This window comes from Coffea eugenioides, chromosome 1, assembly GCF_003713205.1.
Source record: "Coffea eugenioides isolate CCC68of chromosome 1, Ceug_1.0, whole genome shotgun sequence".
NCBI classification, from domain to species: Eukaryota; Viridiplantae; Streptophyta; class Magnoliopsida; order Gentianales; family Rubiaceae; genus Coffea; species Coffea eugenioides.
The window spans coordinates 51,435,107-51,457,514 of record NC_040035.1 but is presented as its reverse complement, the minus strand read 5'-3'; the positions used below and the strand labels follow the sequence as shown (position 1 = coordinate 51,457,514).

General features: G+C 34.4%; 4 protein-coding genes across 7 annotated transcripts; 1 reads left to right on the top strand and 3 right to left on the bottom strand.

Annotated features, from left to right (window-relative positions):
* Positions 1-604: 604 nt before the first annotated feature.
* Positions 605-6,201, bottom strand: LOC113749324 (probable anion transporter 4, chloroplastic). Its single transcript, XM_027293019.1, has 8 exons — positions 5,366-6,201; positions 3,746-3,972; positions 3,252-3,618; positions 2,744-2,788; positions 2,510-2,656; positions 1,585-1,722; positions 1,466-1,499; positions 605-1,170 (listed from the first exon to the last, which is right to left on the bottom strand). Exons 1-8 carry the CDS (start codon positions 5,813-5,815, stop codon positions 986-988), a joined length of 1,593 nt encoding a protein of 530 aa, XP_027148820.1. The 5' UTR covers positions 5,816-6,201; the 3' UTR covers positions 605-985.
* A 2,826-nt stretch (positions 6,202-9,027) lies between these two features.
* Positions 9,028-10,425, bottom strand: LOC113783566 (acyl-coenzyme A thioesterase 13). Its single transcript, XM_027329745.1, has 3 exons — positions 10,150-10,425; positions 9,842-9,982; positions 9,028-9,499 (listed from the first exon to the last, which is right to left on the bottom strand). The coding sequence occupies exons 1-3, from the start codon at positions 10,339-10,341 to the stop codon at positions 9,356-9,358; spliced, it is 477 nt and encodes a 158-aa protein (XP_027185546.1). The 5' UTR covers positions 10,342-10,425; the 3' UTR covers positions 9,028-9,355.
* A 4,699-nt stretch (positions 10,426-15,124) lies between these two features.
* Positions 15,125-17,448, top strand: LOC113750487 (protein OCTOPUS-like). The gene has a single exon (XM_027294455.1). It carries the CDS (start codon positions 15,375-15,377, stop codon positions 17,181-17,183), a length of 1,809 nt encoding a protein of 602 aa, XP_027150256.1. The 5' UTR covers positions 15,125-15,374; the 3' UTR covers positions 17,184-17,448.
* Positions 17,449-17,845: 397 nt separating this feature from the next.
* LOC113778575 (AT-rich interactive domain-containing protein 2-like) lies at positions 17,846-19,891 on the bottom strand. Of its 4 annotated transcripts, XM_027324042.1 has the most exons (3): positions 19,568-19,891; positions 19,056-19,145; positions 17,846-18,762 (listed from the first exon to the last, which is right to left on the bottom strand). In XM_027324042.1, the coding sequence occupies exon 3, from the start codon at positions 18,751-18,753 to the stop codon at positions 18,016-18,018; it is 738 nt and encodes a 245-aa protein (XP_027179843.1). In that variant the 5' UTR covers positions 18,754-18,762; positions 19,056-19,145; positions 19,568-19,891; the 3' UTR covers positions 17,846-18,015. The 4 variants fall into 4 exon arrangements, with proteins under 4 accessions (XP_027179843.1, XP_027179828.1, XP_027179819.1 ...); XM_027324027.1 differs by having other exon boundaries at positions 17,846-18,765; positions 19,017-19,891; XM_027324018.1 differs by having other exon boundaries at positions 19,017-19,891.
* Between the last annotated feature and the right edge of the window lie 2,517 nt (positions 19,892-22,408).

Genomic DNA, 22,408 nt, shown 5'->3' with positions numbered 1-22,408 from the left:
TATATTTATTAATTATTTCTAACTTGTAATTATTTTTATTCTTTTATTAATACAACTTATATACATACATAACAGGTATTTATGAAATAAAAGTTTTATCTCTCTCCTTAAAATACTTCTTTAGTGTTATTTTTTCTAATTGGACTAATTTTGTTATCAAAACCTTAATCTCATGGGAGGTTTTGTATAATTTTACAAACTTTAGGAGAGACCAGTGAAATTGTCAAAAACCTCAGGAGAGGTTTCTGAAATTATCCCTTGAAATAATTTCAGTAACTTTTTGCTATTTGATGTATATAAAGTAAAAGAGTAGTTGAAAATATAAAAAAAAAAAATTAAAAACATATTTATAATACAAGTAAAATAATATTTAAAATAATTTATATATCCAAAACTCCAAACACACCCCTTGTTTTTGTCAAAAGCCAAAATTCTAGCACGGCAATCCCTGTTTAGAAACAAATAATTCAATAATCATAGAGGCAGAGTTCGAGCCAGGAAAGGCCATCCTCCGTCTTCCTCAATCCGAGAACAAAGATTCGAAGAAACCAATACATTTGCCACCACATTAAGCAAATTGCTTTGTCAGATTGTTTTACGAAAATTGAAATTGCAAATCCAAAACATTAGTAGAGAGCCATCCGAGATTGTTACAAGTTAGCCAACATTGGTAAGCGTTTTAAGCAAACAGCGGCACTCTCCATGCTGATGGACACTGCAAAAATACATTGGATTTTCCGTACTGCAGGGACCGCTGGATCAGCATCCTATTTATACAAGGCAATCAGAATTTTACAAATTTGGGACTTTCGTTGGCCAAAAAGTACCTTCCCGGCTTCCCAGTTCCCACAGTACTGCATCCAAGAAACCAAAAGAACTTGCTAGATTGAAAACGTTCGTTAATATCCTTGACCCTTTCTCGTTTCTATAAACTACTTTACAAAGATGATGCGAGCAAACAGGAAACTATCAGAAATACAGACATCTAAAGAGTTTCATCAAAATTGACTCTCCCCCCTGTGGCGAAAAAGTTCCAAAAGAGAGCAGCCGAGAAATAGAGAAAAGCTGTAAGCAACAAGAATCCCTTAAAAGAACCCACTAATTCCACGAAGTAGCCGGCACCAACCGTTCCAACTATAGCAGCAAATGTACCAGCAGTATTTGATATACCTAGAGTTTACAGAAGGGACAGAATTAGGTAAAGATTTTGAACAAGAAAATTTCATGCCTGATTTTCATAAATTAAAGGAATAAACGAGGTTTGAAGATATTAACAGGGATCTTCTTTTTTATGTTCATTGAAGTGTTGAAAGGGGAGGGAGGCTGGCCTTGTATACTGAGGTTATACTCCCATGTAGACAATAAATTAGATATCGGTATGTAGAACTAGGAGATTAATAGTAGAGGAGAATAAAGTTGAACGAGTACAATGCATAAAACTTTGCAAGAAAATCAACAGAGTTACCATGGAGGACGCCTGAATACTGTGGTGCAATCTCCTGACAAGGTAATGGTACAAGATATATCAGGTCTGATGCAAAAAAACCAACTGATCAAATGATGAATTTCACGGAATATACTAACCTGGAGGTTCACGAGGAAGCCACAATGACTGAATGCTTTTAGCCCAACTGCTAAAGTAAGCCAAGCAGATGCATTGGATGGACTTCTTGCCATTGTTAGACCAACAAGAGCTATCCCAGGTCCAATAAAACCAATTGACTGCAGAGGAAAAATAAAACTTCATACATACTGTAAACTTGTCCCATCTTGTTCCGTAAGGAAGTAAAAAAGTGAGGTCGAATGACTAAATACAAATCACATATTGAACACCATTAGTGACTAGCTCTAAAGAAGTCTGGTAGAAGTAGAACTGAATTTATCACTGAGGCGCAAACAATAAAACTAAAAGAAAAGTAGAATTTGAGAAAAAGGGAAGAAAATAAAAAAGGAAAAGAGCATAAGACCAGGAACAATGGTCCATCAAAACAAAGTTTCCAATTAACTAGGGTAAATGAAATTTGAAAAATGACTCAGCCAAGATTTTTGGCTGAGGACAATATTCTTTTTATTTTCTCCCTCGATTGTTCCATGTGATTACTTTTGTACCAGCAAACCCCACAATATCAGAGGGACAAAAGACATACTGATCATATATAAACAATCACATGCATAGCCTTTATCCTGACTTAAATTCAAACTTTTTTTTTTTAAATTTTCCCAAACTTAAATTCAAAATCTAGTAAATCTGTTTCTTTATAAATAGCATTTCCCATATACAAATTACATAATTGCAAAGGCCATTACTAGAGACATCCTAAACTCATTTCTCTACTGTCCATGTGAAAATTCATTGGAGTCTATAAAATGACTGTCATACATTTTGGTGATAAAGAAAGGGAAAGAAAGATAAAAGACATGTCTTGGAACTTACAAGGACAAAGAGTAAATCGAGTTAGTTATTTCAACAATATATATAGCCAATTGGAAATTGATAAAATTGCCATACTTGCATGATTTTGCGGGTTAATGTCACACTTATGCCTCTCTGAATCATCATGTCTGACAAGACACCAGCAAAGTAACCTGCCACGGCCATCATGCTCCAAGGAACAGCACTAAACCATGCTGCTTGTCTTAAATCAACATGATATATCTACAAGTAAAAGAGAAACTTTTGATTTCCTATCTTCAGATGCATAATGTTATTTATCGCATGTCATGTACAGACATAGTTTTTTACCGTCTTGAAATAAATGGGCATCCATGAAAGTATAACGAAAAATCCCTGCATGAGGTAAAAAAAAAAAGGTAAATGATTTCGTAAAGGACACAGACTACAGACTATAGAGCAGGCGAAGAATGTCTTTTCCACCAAAATGCACCTATAAACAGCCCATAAAGATATGTGACAATAGTGGAACACAAATTCATCTCTCCAATTTCAAAGTTCGCACTAACCTTCTCTCAATTTTCTAAAAGACCCAATAATCTCACAACTTGCTCCGAAAATCTTCAGAACTTAAAACAATGCTTTCTAATTATCAAATAACCAATTTCCCAATTAAAGAGTATCATTTGATCTCTCAAAGAACACCTTGTTCTCCTACCCAGTACCATCAAAGTGGTAACTTTTAATTCAATTATGAGACACACACAAAATCACCTTTTTGTTTAACCAATTTTCAGGATTAACCAATCAAAGATACTAGTTCAAAGACAACAGAAAGTTGATGCAGTGCATAAATTACCCAGCTGTGCATTGCATTTGCAACAATCAGAGTCCATGTTGGTAGCTTAGAAAGCAAGCGCTTAAATGGAGGGATAACTTTGCTTTTCTTTGATTTATCCTTTATGACAGATTGCATGTTCCCGTCATTCTGTATGTACTGCAACTCATATGCTGATATTTGATGGCATTTGTCCGGGGTGCTTGAGGTTGCAGATATCCAGACCAAAACCCAGAGAAACCCAGACAATCCAAATATAACAAATGGACCATACAAACCACCCTGAGACATGAGAATGGGAGAAAGTGTGAGTCCAATAGCACTTCCAAGCTGGAATCCCGCCATTGCAAGTCCAACAGCTCTTGATCGTTCTGTTTGAGGAAACCATCTAAAATCAAAGGTTCAGAGATACCCTTAGCAGTTTGGACATGCCAAATCTTCAACACAATAAACTTGACAAAGAATATATCATGTAAATCATGATAATTATGGATTCAATTTCATAAATTGCATACCTTGCAATCATGTTGTTCATGCATGGAAGAGCTACCCCTTCTGCAATGCCAAGCAACATCCTCATGGCAAGAAGTGCGCACAAGGAATTTTCTGCAGCCCAGGGGGTGAGAAAGGTGGCTAATGACCATAAAGTGACACCCCAAGCCATGACAACTTTGCCCCCGTAAAGGTCCACCAAAGTTCCTCCAGCTATTGGCGATATTAGGTATCCCCAGAGAAAAGATGACTGCCATTAGTAAGTAAATTAATGAGACAGCCTATAATGTTTAGAAGCTGTTTTTAAAACAGATCTTGAGCCACTCACTGTACTCCTTTTTGTCAAAGAACAAGGTTTCTTTACCAATGTGATTGAATTTCACTCCTAAGTGGGTCCAACTGTCCTTTTATTCTCCATTTAACAGTTAGATGATCACTTCAAAAGATCCTACAGAAATGTAATGCTCACGTTCTCAAGCAAGACAGGGAAACAAACAAATGGCACTTGACATCCTGTTTCCAGCATTCAAATATATGCCATTGAAAACTTAATAATCTATCTCTATATGCGCATTTAAATTCAGCAGGAGAATTTGTATACAAGTGGTATGGACAGATATCCATTGGTTTTATTCTTTAAGAAACAAAAGGATCCAAAAGCTTGAGTCACAAGAACAAGAACCACAACATGACAAAGACAGGTTATTTAGGCAAATAGACAAAAGTAAATGCTGATATCACTTGAACTCCTGGAAAACATTACTGGGATTTAGAAAAACCAACAGACACAAAATGCTGCAAGAATTTTCACCTTAAAAATGAAATACTATCTTCAAGGTGAAGAACTCCAATCATATGCAAATATGACTTACAAATCAACTTGTATGTTCTGATGTAAAGTCAATTCCAGTAAATATGAAACACTAATCACAGTCTGCTTTTTTTACGTCAAATCCTCTTGTTCTCGAGTAAATAGCAAAACAGCAAAAAGGTAGAATGACTTGAGCACAATCGCCAGAAATACAAAGATTGCTACCTTCCACGCAAAATAAATGTTGTTTTTTATTTTTATTATTATTCTCTTATGTGGCCTTTTTCTGTTTATAGTTCATAACATCATCATATAGTTGACCTTTGTATTCAAAGGCATTCTCTAGGACAAATATCCAGAATAAATTTTCTATAATAGTAAGACCAACATATCCCGCATGCAAACGCTCTCAAATTCCAAGAGCTAATATTCAAAAATGCTGGATCACATACTCAGCAGTTAGGCTAAATGAACCCTTTTCTACCATTCCGCTTTATTTAAGGTTCATACTTTCTTTCGCATTCCAAGAGTTAATCTTCAAAAAGGCCAAATCACATACTTTGGGATTAGGCCAAATGAACCTTTTCTTCCATTCCGGCTTTATTCAAGGCTCATACTTTCTCCAAGTTCAAAAGAATAAATACATTTCTTCAAGAAACATTGACATTTTTATTCCAGTTGTGGGTTGAGATGAATAGGCAGGAAAACATCACCCCATTTCATGTTGAACAGTTATTTAGAAATGTTAGGAAACACCACAACAGTAATCCAAAGCTAAGTCAGGAAAATAAAACAACGATATAGCAGTCATAATTTTTTAAAAAAAAATTACCTGGACAACCCCGGCGAAAGATTGACGCCAGCCATGAGAAAGCGAGAGGGGAACGATAGCGACCGACATGACGACTCGGTCAGCATTACAAAGTGCCAAAGCTAAAGCCAGCATAGCCACCACCTTGACTCTCTCGGAAGTAATAAACTCCACCGCAGTCGGCTGACGGAATTCGCCTCCGCTGCTACTGGAAATCGACCTAGAACCATTCGACGAAGAAGCCCTAATCGGTAGAATCCGTTCACTTCGAAGTCTAGAAGAAAATTCAGTTGCACAAGCAGTGCTGGTTTTACACCACCAATTACGATGGTTCAATTTACAGGGAAGCTTAGAAGCACTAGAATTAGTTAATGGCAGTTGCCTTTCCGAAGGTTTAGGGGTTTGAGGGCTCTTAATCGGGGTTGGGCTGCTGACGGGAAGCGGGCGGCGGAGAGCAGCCGGAGAATTCATTCTGCAATTGGGTCCAAGTCAGCAATTTATACGAAATCCATTCCCTGAGTTGGGCGACATACTCGGTGTTGAACTAAATTCGAGTAATCTATCAAGTGAACACTAGTGATCAGGAACATAGGCTGCCGCCTGAAATACTACTCCTTAATACTGGAACCTAAAGTCGAAATAGCACAACAGTTCTGCTACTCCTACGTAGCGACGAAAATGCCGTGGTGTTCTTCTTGGCAGTTTATTAATGGCTAAGCTAAAGACCATAGCAGGAATCTTATAAAGTTTTGGCTTTAGATAAATCGAGCAGAGAAGGAACCTGTAGACTAGTACATAAGGATGAGACTAGCTCATTGGCACGAGTCTGATGTTTATCTTCTGGGCTTGAAAGTTGGTACTGCTACTATTATTGTTGATGCGTTCGGTTCGCATTGTCGAATCTAATAATAGAGTGTGATTCACCTTACATGTTTGGTTTAAGGGTTCGTTTGGGAGTGGAAGATTTGGAGAGAAAAGAAAGGGAAAGAAGAGAAAGTGAACATTTCCTTCGTTTGTTAGTTTTAATTAGGAAAGAAAAGAAGAGAAATGGAAGGATTCAAGAGGATAAATAGTAAATAAAATTTTTCCTCCCAAATTGCAGAGAAATGGAGAGAAAGTTGGAGAAAACTTATGAGAGTTTTTTAAAATACTTATTTTATCCTTAAAAATGTCTTGAACAAATATTTAATGACTTTTATATCCAAAATCATTCCACTAATTCTCAAAACTCCCAAACAACATAACAATCCCTTCTCTTCTCTCATAACTTAAGTTTTCCTTTCTTCTCTTTTCTATCCTAAACTCCCAAACTTAGCAAGAGTAAATAGATTCTATTTTTATTAACAAAAAATTAATTTGAAACCCGATCTATGAGACGGGAATGATTCCGCACGTCAATCAAATAAATTATAGGTGCAGTTGTATCATTATTAACTTTGATGCGTGTTCCTGTCCCTTGAACTAAATTTCCAAACATTTTTTGTTAACTTTGGACATAGGATTAGCTTTGAAGGAATAGGAAGGTACGGAGAGGAAAGAAAAAGAAATGAAATGGATGAATAAAGTTGTTGATGTTTGGATTAATCTTTTAAGAGGGAAAGAAAAGAATAGGGAGAGATGAGATCTCCTTAATTTTTGTCGCCCAACTTTCTGCTTCCTTTTCTTTTCCACTAAAGTCCTCTCACTTTTCCTTCCTTCCCTCCCCTTCAATTCAAATGGTGCCTAATGCACTCTGTCTTTCTTTTCTTTTATCTTTTGTATTTTGCAAAGATGTCAGGGAACAATTTTAGAATGTACTAAATAATTGAAAGAAAGCAAGAAAGTCGTAAAACTCAAGTATTAAAATTTTAATTTCATGCATTAAACTAATAAGTAACAGGAAGTAAAGATTATGGTTCCTATTAAAAATATTTTGTTCAATGAAAATTATACATTCATCATACAAAATAACTTCAACACAAAGGCATTTAATACGAGATTGGGAGAGTATATTACTAGACTTTGATGTTCTACTTGTAGCCAGCAATCAGAGCAGGTAGTGCAAGATTAAAAGTTGCTAGCTTCGTAGCACCTATTACTTGATACATATGGCCATCTAGATCAATCACCGGGGTCGGCGCAATAGCCATGAGAGCTCTCAGAGTTCTCTTGGCTGTCAAGTTCAAAATTTCACACACTTGAGATTGAGAAGAATGTGAGAAGGGGTGGGAGGTCGAAAAGGATATATAATAATAATAATAATAATTCCAGCTTGAGCTTCTTATTCCACTTTGTAGCAAAATTTTGCTAAAACCATGACTCGTTTGTTGCACTGTTATCATGATCACATCCAATTATTTTCAGAATCCGATCCAGTGCCTTGTCAAATTACTCTGTAATGACAAATTTCAAGATACAAGTGCAATCATCTCTTTGGTAAGATAAACAATTCGTCATCAGCTGCTCTATCTGACTCTGGATGATTATACCAACCACTAATCCAGTTCCAACATTAAAGCAGAAGCAGTTAGCAGACGAATAACTACTTCCTTTCCCCGTGTTTCAAATCGCGCAGCGACCATTGAACCCCTTCCCCTTCTGTAGAGTCAGCGGCATTAAGTTCGGAAAACTTCCGAACAAATTACAGCTCGTTCCATTCAATGTGCAGAAGAGCTTCGGTAGAATGGGAACTCTCCAGGCATCGAAGCAAACAATTAATCCTGGAAAATCTTAGTGATCTCAAAGTCTATCTGTATGTCCAGCTAGAATTCACTCCAGACTTCCCATTTGTCTGGTATCTCGTTCCAGAAGAATATCTTCCAGTTCCATCTACAGAAATAGAAAAAGCCGCTACCCCATGACCTACTAATTTGAGAAGGTAGCAAAAGGTTCAGCTTTTCACCGTATGTCCATACTGTCCCTGGCTATAATCCTACAATGTGAAGCTGAAGTTATGAAACCATAATTTTCTCTAAATATCAAACCGTAGATTCTATGATACATAATGACATAGAAAATCAACAGCCACAGTTGATACCTGCAGGAGACAATCTTCAGGCAACCTATGAAACCCTAGGGAGCCTCATGACATGTTTTTTCTGGTGGCAAACTTACACTCTGTTGGTGCAATTGTCACAATCGGAATATATTCAGCCAACATCACTGCTGAAAATTAAGAATGAAGCATCAAAAGATTTCAGTCAACCGTGAACCCACTTCGACTTAATTATATCAGAAATTACCGCCCAAGTGTGCTGTCTTACTAACCAAACAACCGCAGTCTATGTCACAAACTCCATTAGACAGGCCGATACAACAGAAGTATACATCTTACACTGGTTGCAATCACTCTACAAAGCCACTATCCTTCACAGTTAATGCTTTGGGAGAAAAGTTCATCACCAATTACCTATTTTTTTCCAGCAATCTGACTCTCCAAGTACAGGAATACAAAGCTCGGTATCTGTTGCAGGCATCCTTCTCAGGATTCCACAATTACTTCTGCCTTTGTACACTGTTCCTGTGGTTACTGTTGTCACTTGCAGCTCATTGTTTTTAGCTGACAGTGTACTCTAGATACTGCTAATTTAATTCCAATGTATGAAGATTAAATTAATTTTATTTGATGTGCAATACCACCAAGTGACCATTTGAAAGATTATATTTCTTGTGCTATCCACAGGTCAGGTATGTGAGCTCACCAATTAAACAGAGTTAATAACAATAGATGAATTTGGCATTGTTTCTTCTGCTCTGAAGTTTGACCATGCATCAAACACAATAACACATACAGCAGATTCAAAATTCAAGTATATTTAACAACTAGATGCAAACTTGTAGGAAGATCTGTACATAAGCACAAAAGGCAACTAAAACTTAAAAGATTTAAATCTCCACCAGTTTCTTTCAAATTTCAAAATGAACGCTTATTGCTAACATGCAATTATAAATTTCATTATCTAAGTAGAAACATGTCCCTGATGTCAAAATAAAAGTTTCTGCATGTATTACATACATCCAGTGATCATAACATCACATTTTGCTTGCATGTTTACCAAACAGTGAATGTCGGCCTTCGGCAATAAGCTCTCCTGTTAATTTGTTCCTCACGATCACAAGTGTTCCAGAATAACCACCTTTTCGACCTAAAAGTGTCGAGACAATCTCCAATTCATCCTGAGAAAGTAAGATATTCAACTAATCAAGTCAAAAACCAACATTTGCCAATCAAACAATTTCACTTTTAGCCAATATGTGACGCACAAAACCGATTAGCCCCTGATCTGGTAATAACAAGAATACCCTCTCTTTTTTTCCCAATTTGCAATAAAAATACCAATATATTGGATCGATAGCCCTTATCAAGTTATCAAACAATCCTGCTTAATAACGAAGAGATTTATTAACGCACAAATGAAAGTATTATTAACTAAAACCAGAATATCTGAATTACTCGTTCATTAACATGAACATTAGATATTCCAACCTGGAAATTGAAATCATTTGAGGAGGGCTTACATCAAGTTTGGCAGTTGAGAGGTAAGAAATGGACATATCCACTGAAACATTCATGGGGAGTCCTTCCACGTGGACCAAAGCACCACCCATTTCATCCACTAGGTTGGCCACAGCCCCTGATGCCAAATTTCCATTCCTATCCTGAACGAAGACCCACAAAAATAAATAAATAAAATGACTGAAAAAGGTTCACAAATTTTAGTCAAAATTCAAATAGAAAATAAAATACCTACATAATCAGTTGAAACTACTCAAAGAACTCAGCTGTAATTTTGCTAATATCTCAAAATACAGGGAACTTTACTTACGATGAGGCGAGAAGGGACTTTGAAAGTGCAAGAAACGTAGCCAGGTTCGACTCGGTCGACTCGGATACCGCGAAGGGCGTAATACTCGTAGAAGCTAGAATCGAGATGGGGTCGGTGAGGAGGGAAGGTGAGTTGGGATACGCGGTCGGACTCTTCCTTGGCTAGCTGAAGAGATTCCCTGGCGTTCTCCATTTTGGGTCCTATCTGAGCTCTGGCAGGAGTATGGCATACGAGTCCATGATTGTCTTCAATTTAACGCAATCACCCGATATGCTAGTCAAGGCCGTCCGAAGGCGCCGTTTGGATTGAGGAAAATAAAACGAAATGAAGGGAATGGGCATCAGTGGAAAAAAAAAAAAAAAAAAAGGTACAGGAAAGCCGTTTCTGGCTAATAAATGAAAGAAATTGTAAAGTTTTCGTTTAGATTAAGGAAGAAACGAAAAGAAAGAAAAACATCAACTGTTACCGAACACAAACTATATCCCAACAAAATAATTAGACTATTTCCCTCCCCAGAAATCAACATAAATTACAAAAAAAAAGAGAAAAAACTAATCCCCTCCAATTCCTTTCGTTTTCTTTCCCTCCCATTACCTCAATCGAGATTATGAGAAAGTTTATAAGGTTTCTAGAATTATAAAAAACGATGTTATAAAAAACGATGGCTCCGTTTGGATTAGATGTTTTTGGGTTTGTTTTTCAAAAACACCACTGTAGCATTTTGAATCTGAAAAACAAGTCCGTTTGGATTAGTTGTTTTTGGGGTTGTTTTTCAAAAACTATATGAAAAACTTTTACTGTAGATTTTTTTGGATTATTTTTAGAGGTATTTTGGAAACATATTTTTGAGTATTTTTAGAATATTATAATTTTTATATTTTTATATAAATATACATTTATGCATTTATAATCCATTTATATTTACAAATGTATAGATGTATATTATTATAAATGAATAAATTATAAATGAATATTATATAAATGTATAAATTATAAATTATAAATTTTATAATTTTATATAAATATGCATTTATGCATTTATAATACATTTATAGATATTTATAAATAAATATATTTATATATTCATATAAAAATGTATAAATGTATTATATTATATATAATACATAATATAAATATATTTATAAATGTATAACTGTATATTATTATAAATGAATATTATAAATATATTATAAATTATAAGTGTATATTATTATAAATGTATAAATTATAAATGAATATTATAAATGTATAAATTAATATATTATAAATATATATTAATATTATGTAGAAATGTATTTATATAATTAATATAAATGTATATATGTATTGATATTATGTATAAATGTAAAATTAATATTATGTATATTAATATAAATGTATAAATGTATTAATATATATAATACATAATATAAATGTATATTTAAATGTATAAGTGTATATTATTAAAAATGTATAAATTATAAATGAATATTATATAAATGTATAAATTAATAAATTATAAATATATATTAATATTATGTAGAAATGTATTAATATAATTAATATAAATGTATACATGTATTAATATTATGTATAAATGTAAAATTAATATTATGTATATTAATATAAATGTATAAATGTATTATATTATATATTATACATAATATAAATGTATATTATAAATAAACATAAATATTTATATATTATGTATAAATGTATAATATATTATACATTATATTATATATAATTTATATAACATATAATATTTATGTAAATATATTATAAATATATAAAAATATATTATAAATAAAATAAAATATTTATAATATGTATGTATAAATATATAATATTAGAAATGTATAATATATATAATATATATTATTATTAATATAATTTATGTATAATATACATAATTGAAATATACATATTAATATATATTATAAAACAAAATTGAATAAATATATTTATAAATTTATATATAAATAAATGTATTTATATAAATATATAATATTTATTTCAATTGATATAATATATATAATATTATACATAATTGAAATAAATATATTTATATTAATATAATATATATATAATATACATAATTGAAATATACATATTAAAATATATTAAAATATAATTGAAATATACATATTAAAATATATTAAAATATAATTGAAATATACATATTAAAATATATTAAAATATAATTGAAATATACATATTAAAATACATAATTAAAATATACAAATTAAATATACATAATTGAAATATATTTGGAGTTGTTTTTGATATATTGTTTGGATATGGGTGTTTTTGAAGTTGTTTTTGAAATACACATTACTGTAGCATTTGGAATGTGAAAAACAGTTTTTAAAAAACAGGTGCAAAAACACTCAATCCAAACGCAGCCGATGTTTGGAGTAGTTCATCTTTACCCCTTAAATAAAAAATTGTCAAACCAATTCTTAGACTAGTATCATTTGCAAAGGCAATGTAAAGACATATTACAAAACACTTTAGATAAAATAAATTTATTTTTTCATAATTATTTGGTGGTAGTGAGTTCAGATGTATGATATAGCATTTTGATTCAAATTTTAAAATTTTTATTTTTACACGTGACATGTTTCTAGATTCACTAATTTAACAAAAAAAATCCACTAATAATATACGAATCATTAATTCAACAAATTAGCCATATAATCAGTTACTAAATGCATTGAAAATAGGAAAATCATTCAAAAGTCCTAAAATTAATTCTAGTAGGCTGTTTGTCTTCTTCTATTCTTCTACGTGGCTTAAGGTAGATTCTCTTTAGAGTTTACTGAGTAGATATAAGTGGTGAAATTTGGGAAAAAAGAAAAGTTTTCATGCTCTGAGAATTATGGAAAGCAAGCCCATATAAAAGATCTTCTGGACCTCAACTACAATTTTTGTTGGACTTAAGTGTAAAAAATAGCTTTTTGAACAGGGCACACATGCCACGAAATTTTTTGTGACATCATCTTATTCTGTTACAAAATATCAAAGGTCCTAGTTTTGGTGGGGGATAAAATGAAATTGACCCAATATTAAAATCGGGGGAATAAAAGCAACAATTGCAGTTACAGATTGACGGATTGCATCCTTCACGTGTTGTATTGCTAATTAATCATTTAATAGTGATTACTCGTTGACAGACTATTGTTATTAGTAATGTATATTGAGCATCTAAAATTTTCCCCCTTATTCAATATTTTTGTTATTTATTATTGGATTAACTTTTTATATACTGACGGTTTAGTAAAATTTTTTTACACCAACGAATATGAATGTATATCATATGTGCATTATTTGAATTTTAAAATTGAATTCATTATTATTTGACATGTTTAAACCTACTAGTGTAAAAAAAAATTGTACACCGATAATATATGAAAAACTTTTAATCTTTTATATTTTTCCGATTTTTCGACATTAGTTGACCCTATCATTGGACAACCGTTTCTACGTTGTCTCTCCCACTCTTCTCTTTTCTTCCCCAAATATCTTATCCATTTTTTTCCCATTCAACCTCTTAGCCAAGTAATTAAAAGTGCCAATTTTCTATGGGTCTGTCAAACAAGGGAGTAGGCATTGGTTAAGATAGAATTTATTTGTTGATATTTTAATGTAACATAATAATTATTAGTATGTGTATTTATATATGATAAATTAAATATAATTTAAGTGTACTAACAAATGCTACATTAGAAAAATCCGTCTTTTATTTCTTTCCGTCTCTAGTGTTGTTAAGGTTGGTGTAAATAATATAATGGATGGGATGAATATCTGTGGTTTTTTTCCTAAGAAAAAAGCCAATATTATTGGCATCAATATTCCCCCTCCAACTCTTGACCGGTTTTAAAGCAGTACTACTTCTTTACCCATAAATTCTAGCTAAAGCTATCTTCCCACATTTCGTTGATGTGGACCAAAGGTGAAGTTGTCCTTAATATCAAATATTAATTAAAAGGATTAAAAGAGGGAAGGTAGAGACAGGTGAGTTGTTGGGTGGTATGCTGAGAACATTAATTACTCGTTGCGAAATGTTAGCCAAGCAATAAATCAAGGAGAAGTTTCTGTTGCCCAAAAATAAAAGGAAAACATTAGTAAGACTAAACAGAGATGAATGTTATTTGCACTCTATTTTTTTGTTATTTGCATTCTCATAATTTGTTTTATAATATAGTTTAATAAATGAAAACTATATGATAAAAATAATAGTGTAAATGTGATTATCAAAAATAAATCAAGGGAATTGATGTTTCGAACTCCCTATTTAGTTTCTTGCACTCCAAATCACTCACTAAAAATATAGCCTTTAAAGAGTGCTAGAGGCTAATTAAGAAGTGCAAATATTACTTTTCTAAATCAAGGGTCTGTCACGGTACTATTTAAAATGTAGTTTAGGTGTTAAATTTTTGATAAAATAAAATTAATTAGAATTATGCACAAAATGCAAGAGAGGGTGATGATTATCGATGCTTATTCGCATAATTTGTTAAGTGTGATTTAAATTCGCATAATTTGTTAAGTGTGATTTAAATGTATTACTCCCTCCGTCCCACTTTGATAGTCCTGTGTTCCTTTTTCATCTGTCCTAAATTGTAGTCCACTTTCTAATTGAAGAATGTAATTGTATTTTAATTTTCCTAAAATACCCTTATTCAATGTAAGTTGTCGTTATTATAAACATACCACATTTAATGAGAGTTGACTCTTTTTTTACCATCAATTCAAGTTCCCATAAAGTTGTACTCTATTTAATGTGAGGATATTTTAGGAAAATAGCAATCTAAATTTACTTTTCCAACAAAGTTAACTACTTTTTCTTAAAATGTGTGAAAAAAGAAACAGGACTATCAAAGTGGGACGGAGGGAGTAATTAGTATTCAATAAACACTCATTAGAAAAATCTATAAAATCAATACTAAAAAAAAAAAAAAATCAGTGTGCAAATGGAACCCCGGATTGAGTGAGTGAGGGTTTATCGAAGGAAAGGCCCAGCGTCTGTCTGTTCACACTTACTCATCCATTCGTCTTCGGATACCTTGTCTTGCAACTCTGCCATTCTCGTTTTCTGCACTGTTACTTATCACAGTACCACTACTGTCACCACACCTCTTAATCTTGTTTTCTTCCGTACTTCTTCACACCATTTCCGCCCCTGTTTGCAGCTCCACCTTCTAAAAAATGAACCCATTTCGGATCACCCATTTCCAAATCCAATGACTCGTAATAAACCCGAATTTCAAGCCCATCCACCTCGTACCCGCCGCCTTTCCTCATGTCACCTCCACCCGGCTGATCCGGCCACCGGCATTTGCGCTTCTTGCTTACGCGAGCGACTCTGCGGCCTCGACTCTTCCGCTGACCTCCTCGAACCCTCTTCTTCTGCTGCAGTCATCCCGTCTCTCGGCAATGGCGACCTCGCCGGAGCTGGACCAGTTAATTGCCTGAACAAAGCTGCAGCCGCCACGTCGTCTCCGGAGTTGCGCCGTTGTAGGTCTGTTTTTACTGCTAAATGCGAAGCTTCCACCAGCTTCGCCGAGCCCAGGCGCAGGTCCTGCGACGTTAGGGCTCGAAACGTGAAAAGTCTGGCCCATCTGTTTGATGTGGACGATGAATGTAGTAATGGATCTAACAGGGAGTCCAAGGTTGAATCCAAGAACATTACCACGGCTGCTGCTGCTGAGTTCGGAGAAGAAATTAAAGTAGAAAATGCAGGAGGAAACAGGGATCCCCATGTTGCATTCAATGGGGACGAGGAGGAGGAGAAGGAGGATGATTTGGAAGAAGGAGAGGTCAAGACGATGAAAGAACACATAGATCTAGAACTGCAGAGCAAGGGCCAGAGGTCGAAAGATTTTAAGGAATTAGCTGGAAATATAAGGGAGGCAGCTTCTGTTTTCAGCAAGAAATTGCAAAAATGGAAGCAGAAGCAGAAGAAAAAGGTTCTTTATAGCAATGATGGAGGCACTGTTGGTGGGATTAATTGTGAAGTAAATGGTCCAAAAGGGAAGAAATTGGAGGAAACTCAGTCTGTGGCTGCGGATTATGCAATGGGCAGGAGATCTTGTGATACAGAGCCTAGGTTTTCTGTTGATGCTGGGAGATTGTCTGTGGAGGGCGGGCGCATTTCGATTGATGAGCCGAGAGCTTCTTGGGATGGGTATTTGATCGCTAGGACTATTCCCAGGCTTGCTCCGATGTTGTCAGTTGTGGACAATGCGATTTTAAGTGGCGGAAATAGGATTGATCATCATAGAGTATCTGTTGACGGGCAAATGCATTCGATAATGGAAGATGAGACCAGTTCTGGAGGGTCAGCTCAGTCTAATTCGGATTCCTCGTCTTCTCAAAGGCGAAGTAGTTTTGATAGGTCAAGCTCTGTTAGGAGTTTTGGGAAGAAGATGGCGGTATTGGATGGGGATTATGCGAAGGCCTCTCCTGGAAGGCTGGTAATTACGGAGAGGGAATTGAAAGATTGGCATTTGAATTCGATCAAAGATGATCACAAGAAGAAATTTGAATCTTTTTCCAGGGAGAACTCTCCTGCTCTTGAAGATAGAAGTAATTTGGGGTCAAAGAAGCCTGTTAGGTGGCGAAGGGTGTTGAACGTGTTTGGTTTCAAGCAAAAGTCCTGTGAAAACAAGTTTGAAAAACCAATGGGGGATTGTTCACCTGCTCAGGCTTGTGAGAAGCAAGAAAAGGAGGCTGGTGAAGAAATCAAAGCTGCCACTCATTGGAAGCTTATGAGGAGCAGTAGCATTGTTGGTGCAAGACGTTCTTGTGAGGTGATCAGGTCAAGTAATGGTATGATGAGTCTTGGTGATGATTCTGACTGGGCCAACAGGAGCCGGGAAGAATTTGTGCTGGGACGAAATCACAGAGCTGCATATGCTTCAAGCAATTTGGATGATGGTGTTTTACCATTTTATTTGACACCCTTGAGGACCTCCAGGAACGGGAAATCGAGAAGGGACAAGCTGCAAGACTCACATTTTGTTGATGGTAGTCTTTTACGGCTCAACTGAATATTAAAATTTCTGAGTGCGCATTGAGTTAATGCTATGACTTTGTAAGGATTACTAGTTGTTTCTCTTCTTGTTTATGGGTGATAGCAAGGCAGGACCAGCATGTTGTAACTCTACTGCTTTTAGGCAGTATCCATGACATAATAATACGAGTTACAGCATTTTTGTGTCTTGGTTTTCCACATGTTTGTTCCTTTTCATTGTTGGGCTCTTATTATGCCTAAGAAATAGTGAAAGTTACCAGCAGCAATATGTGCTTTGATGACATTGTTATTGTGTAAGAATTACTCGGTACTATAGATATCTAAAGTGCTCTTATCAGCAGCCTCCGATCCCCAATTATGGTGGCGCAAATTTCCGGAGAAGTGCAGGTTCAGTGGCTTATTCAGCCCCCTACTATATTGCATCCCCCATACTAATGAAAATTTTGCTTTCGAGGACAAATTACAATAGGCATTTATACAGATGGGTTAAAAAAATGTAGATCTAGTGGAGGCGCGAGACTCGACTCAAATAAAGATTCGCAATTTGCGCTTCTTGGCACCGGTTCTAATGAAAATCCAACTTGTTCTCCCCCATACTAATGAATGAGAGTCAGATATAGCTTTCGAAATTAAGCCTTTAAAATGGCACAATCGCCTTTCAGCTGAGACATCAAAACGCACAACAACAAACAAGTTGATAGATATGAATGAACTTTACATGCCTTCAAGAAAACTGAGTTTGGAAAACCTAGTCCTGCTTCAGCTATTATACTATCTACAAACAAAGGATGAACTCCACACACAAGGGCATGGGGTGTCATAAGATCAGAAAGTTGCTTATTGCAGCATCATCTTCGACCCATCAGGTATTTGGTCTTCACATATTTGGAAATACTTGAGGTAACATGATTGGCCTGGAGCCGCTTTCTAGATCCCTTGGCAGGAGGAGTCTCTTCCGATTCATCATCTGTGTCAATCCTTGAAGAGCCCAACCTGGTTTGTTTAGCTATTCGCCGTAGAATATGTACATTTAAGTAGTAATTTACTATTGTCTCTCTGCTTTGACAAGGTAAGTACTCAAGGGCGGAATTGATTAAACTCTGACCAAAAGATTTGGCATGTATTCTCACAACATCCTTGAACTTCTTCTGTTCTTCCAAAGTCCATAACTTGGAAACATCTTCTCCCATGCTTTCAAATTTCCATTGCCAAAAGGCAGGCCCCAGATCAGATTGCAGCTGGATTTTCTTAGCATTGATGTGCTGTCTAACGCATTCAACAGATCCAGGGGATACACATGAACAAGACTTGGGTCTTCCTTTTCCGATCACATCTCCAGAGACTTCCAGGCTTCTGCCTTTAGTTGGCCATACCTTGATGCTTAACCACTTTGAACTGCGAGATTTCCTGTGCATGTTGTGCTGACCATTCTTGTGTAGGGAAACAGGCAAAGCTGGCAGATCAGCCTGAAAACGAGGTCCGACTGGAATTGCGAGTCTGAGACTATCATCACATATGTACTCTATCCAACCTTTAGGAACTGGATCGTTCTCCTTCTGGATATGGAGTTCCTTTGAGGGCTTCATTTCTTCGTCCTTCTGAAGACAATCAACAATGAGAAAAATGCTCCAAAGGGACTGGCAATCTCAAGTACTTTGTAGGTGTAGGTACACAAGCAAATAGATGCAAGATGCTTGATACTGCTAAGCACGTTCGTTAGTCTAGATAAAATAGGACAATGCACAAGATGAACTCCAACGAATTGCTAATTTGAACTATAGAATTCATGAAAAGAATTGTGCAAGACTCAGTGCATTCATGCAATAAAAGACACATCAAGCACCATCACCTGTCATTATTTTTAACCAGTAAAGCAAGGGGAAGGAACCTGTTCAAGATGGAGAAGATGATATTAGCAAGCGAATAGCTTCTTCGGATTGCACGATTCCACTCTCCCAATACTGTGTGCTGGGGGAGGCTGTAATGCTATTGATTAAAATTGATTTTATGTCATCGTAGGCCGCTAAATTGTACAGAAAAGAAATACTACTATCAGTTAGCAAATACTACATGCAGACAACAGTTTTCAAAAGCACCTCAAAGACACAGAGCTAGCGATTCAGCAAAATAGCTTTGCCTTCCACCAAAAGAAGGCGTTGCTTTGCATAAGCAATTGATTTTGGTGACGACAATTCATTGCTTCTCCTCCGAAAAAAAAAAGGAGAGAAAATAGTTCATTTATCTTACAACACAAAATTTCAAGAAGCCCACCAAGCTTGTACTCTGTTTATGGATTCCAGCCAATAAACGGAGGCCAACAAGATTCTAGCATGAGATTGAAATTATCTGTTACAAGAATATGCGGGGAAATAAATAAAATCAAATGAAATAAAAAAAAACCTCCATTTTGCTGGTAATTGCCGTTTACGTTTAGATGGTCGGAGCAATCTTCATTGAAAACAAGAGAAGCAAAAATTTTGCTGAATCGCTTAAGCTTCAATCTACCCATGCATGAATTGAATAACACATTTCTAGTGTTGCGAATTCTACACAACTTGAATTGAATTCGAGTTATCCATTTACCGGTGCACCGGGAATTAATATTCAAGAAAATTTCTGATATATGAAATTAAACCCTAACCCTGGATATCGGCTAAACAGAGCGTCCGAACCGATATCAGAGGAATTTAGGATTCAAGAAGGAATTGTATTGTTTCAACGATTTTTTTTTGGGCTGTCAGACTGCATATTTTTTTCATTTTTTTTAAACGGATAAATAGTATTTAGCAAATTTCTTTATTCTTAGACCAGAAATATCCGCAAATATTTCAGCTAAAATCTCTAAAACGAATATCCAAGGAAGAAAATTACCAACAAAAAAATGGTTACTAGGATTAACTAATTTTAAGTCATAGAAATTAATTTTTTAATTTATATCCAAAAAAATTGGGAATTTTTATTTGTAAAACTTAAATTCTTTTGGGAGAGGGAAATGGAATGCAAATTATGGTAAAATGATTGAAAGTATAATAAATACCTAAAAAAAAATACCAATAGATAAGCCTCTTCTAATGCTTTGATCTTCTTCGACAATTTTTAGTAAGAAACAATTGCCTGTCTTATGCCTCTGATTCTTGCTATTAAAGATGATACAACAACAAATAAATGAAGACAACTATAATGTGAAGGAAAAAGGTGACAAATAGCTTTTGGAGAAAAGGAAATTGACTAGTATAGTACTTTTCCAAAGAGTCCCTATAAAGAATGGAGTTTGGGAACACACACCTATATTGTTATGGAGAGGTTGAACACTTTAAAGATGCATGTTGCTCTTCTCAACCATAGCCCTTGCAATATAACAAATGAGAGTTGTGGGAAGCTAGTTGACACAATATATAGGTGGCAAGTGAGGACTTGCATCATCCCTCAAAGCCAATCAACTCAATTCTCAGGCTTTAATAGTTCATTTGAATGAATTACTAAATGAGATGGTAGCCCATTAAAGAAGGGCCTTTAGATTTACATAGATCCGATCTAGAGACCTACTTATAGACCGTGTAATTTAATAGAAATTCACATGTAAGAAGTGACTTAAAATCACGATATTTTAAATAATAGATGCAAATATAAAATTTCTAAAATCAAGAAGATGAGCTATCTTTAGTTTATGGTTGTCGCTTAAATAGGATTTTCCAATCGAATAGCATATGGTCATAGTGATGTATGACAATGTAAGAAAAGTAATAGTAAATATTAAAGTCCGTCTAATGGGTGCTTATATCACTAATGTTATTTTGAAAATTACATACGGTATACAAATCAAAATTGTCATTGGATATAGGATTTTAAAATCTATAAATAAGATATCGATGTATATCCCTAAAATTTTAGGTAAGAGAGAAAATAATAGTAGGTTTTGGAGGTTAAGCAAGAAATATAATACAAAAATCCAATTGATTTTTTATTATTATAAAAAGCAAACTTCATTAACAAATTATTGAAAATCGTCCAGCGTGATTTGATCTATATCTCTACCCTAATGGTAGGTTGAACACGCATTAAAAATTACAAATCTGCATTAATAGATCCAAAAAATTATGAACAAATCTAAAAAATAAAAGAAATTTCAAAATTGTCTCTAACAAATAAATCACTGTAGCTCCCTACTATGTATATTCCAATCACTGGATTTATTAATTAATGATTTTAAACTCTAATAATATGATGCGATCTGTCGAATTAGATCCAAAATTCCAAAAATATTTCAGATCTGACGACCAAATCTGAAGTAAATTAAGATCTAACAATAAAAAAAAGAAAAACACAAAAATGTCCATAGTAATCTATAGGAGAATAGAAAATTCTCACTTAGAATTTCTAGGAAAAATAGAAAAAGTTCATTAAAAAAAATTCAGGAAAGAGTTTATTAGAAAAACAAAACAAAACAAAATGAAATTCATGGGAAGGTGACCATCACGTGATCTCCTTCCCTAAGGGAATGCGTTTGAAGAGAGGAGGGGAAATTGGGAAAAGTTGAAGAAGAGGAGAGGTAGAAAGAAAAGGGTTGATTTCTGATAAGATAAACAGGTTTGCAAAAATCCAATTGATGGTTGAGGATTGTATATAAAATTTCCAAACTAAGAAGATAGGGGAAGGTTAAGTTGGGTGGTAAAACGGAAAAGATTGTAAATATAAGGTTCTAAATTCAAAATCACCTTCTTAAAAAAAAATAAAATAGAAACTAGGAAGATAACTGAATAATCTTTCCCAATCACTTATATATTAGCAAAATGATAAGAATAAAAGAAAATTTAAAAGTACCCGTTTTCCATGGGTTCTTCCATTGATGGGCTCAGTGTCTATAGAATAAATTTTCTTCGCTAAATTTTCTTTTCTTTTATTTTTTGCTTTTGATCCATCGCCAAAATGAAATTGTGCTGCATGATATGCATGGAGTGGGTCAAATTAAATGAGTTGGTATATTGAGTAGCTCGATAATTATTCGATGTCTCTTTTTTCTATTAAAGGAGATGGTCAAGTCTGCATTCCATCATACTAATATTTATTTTTAGTACAACATTGTTGCAATTAATACTATAATGGAAAAAGAAGACGGAGATGAACCTATCTAATTTATTAAAATGCTTTATGAGAGTTAAATAACTTTCGATCATATGCCAAAAAATTCTGAAAAGGAAACACAATTAGAGGGTTTGACCCCTAATCTTCGCCCACGGGGCA

What these genes read in the sequence shown, in the direction of transcription:
- LOC113750487 (XM_027294455.1), top strand. Translation starts at nt 15,375, where the DNA reads ATGACTCGTAATAAACCCGAATTTCAAGCCCATCCACCTCGTACCCGC.
- LOC113783566 (XM_027329745.1), bottom strand. Translation starts at nt 10,341, where the DNA reads ATGGAGAACGCCAGGGAATCTCTTCAGCTAGCCAAGGAAGAGTCCGAC. An exon ending in AAGTCCCTTCTCGCCTCATC is followed by an intron (nt 9,983 to 10,149) that starts GTAAGTAAAGTT and finishes GTCTTCGTTCAG; the next exon opens with GATAGGAATGGAAATTTGGC. An exon ending in TCTCAACTGCCAAACTTGAT is followed by an intron (nt 9,500 to 9,841) that starts GTAAGCCCTCCT and finishes TTACTTTCTCAG; the next exon opens with GATGAATTGGAGATTGTCTC.
- LOC113749324 (XM_027293019.1), bottom strand. Translation starts at nt 5,815, where the DNA reads ATGAATTCTCCGGCTGCTCTCCGCCGCCCGCTTCCCGTCAGCAGCCCA. An exon ending in TGCCCATTTATTTCAAGACG is followed by an intron (nt 2,657 to 2,743) that starts GTAAAAAACTAT and finishes TTTTACTTGTAG; the next exon opens with ATATATCATGTTGATTTAAG. An exon ending in TAACCCGCAAAATCATGCAA is followed by an intron (nt 1,723 to 2,509) that starts GTATGGCAATTT and finishes TTTCCTCTGCAG; the next exon opens with TCAATTGGTTTTATTGGACC.
- LOC113778575 (XM_027324027.1), bottom strand. Translation starts at nt 18,753, where the DNA reads ATGAAGCCCTCAAAGGAACTCCATATCCAGAAGGAGAACGATCCAGTT.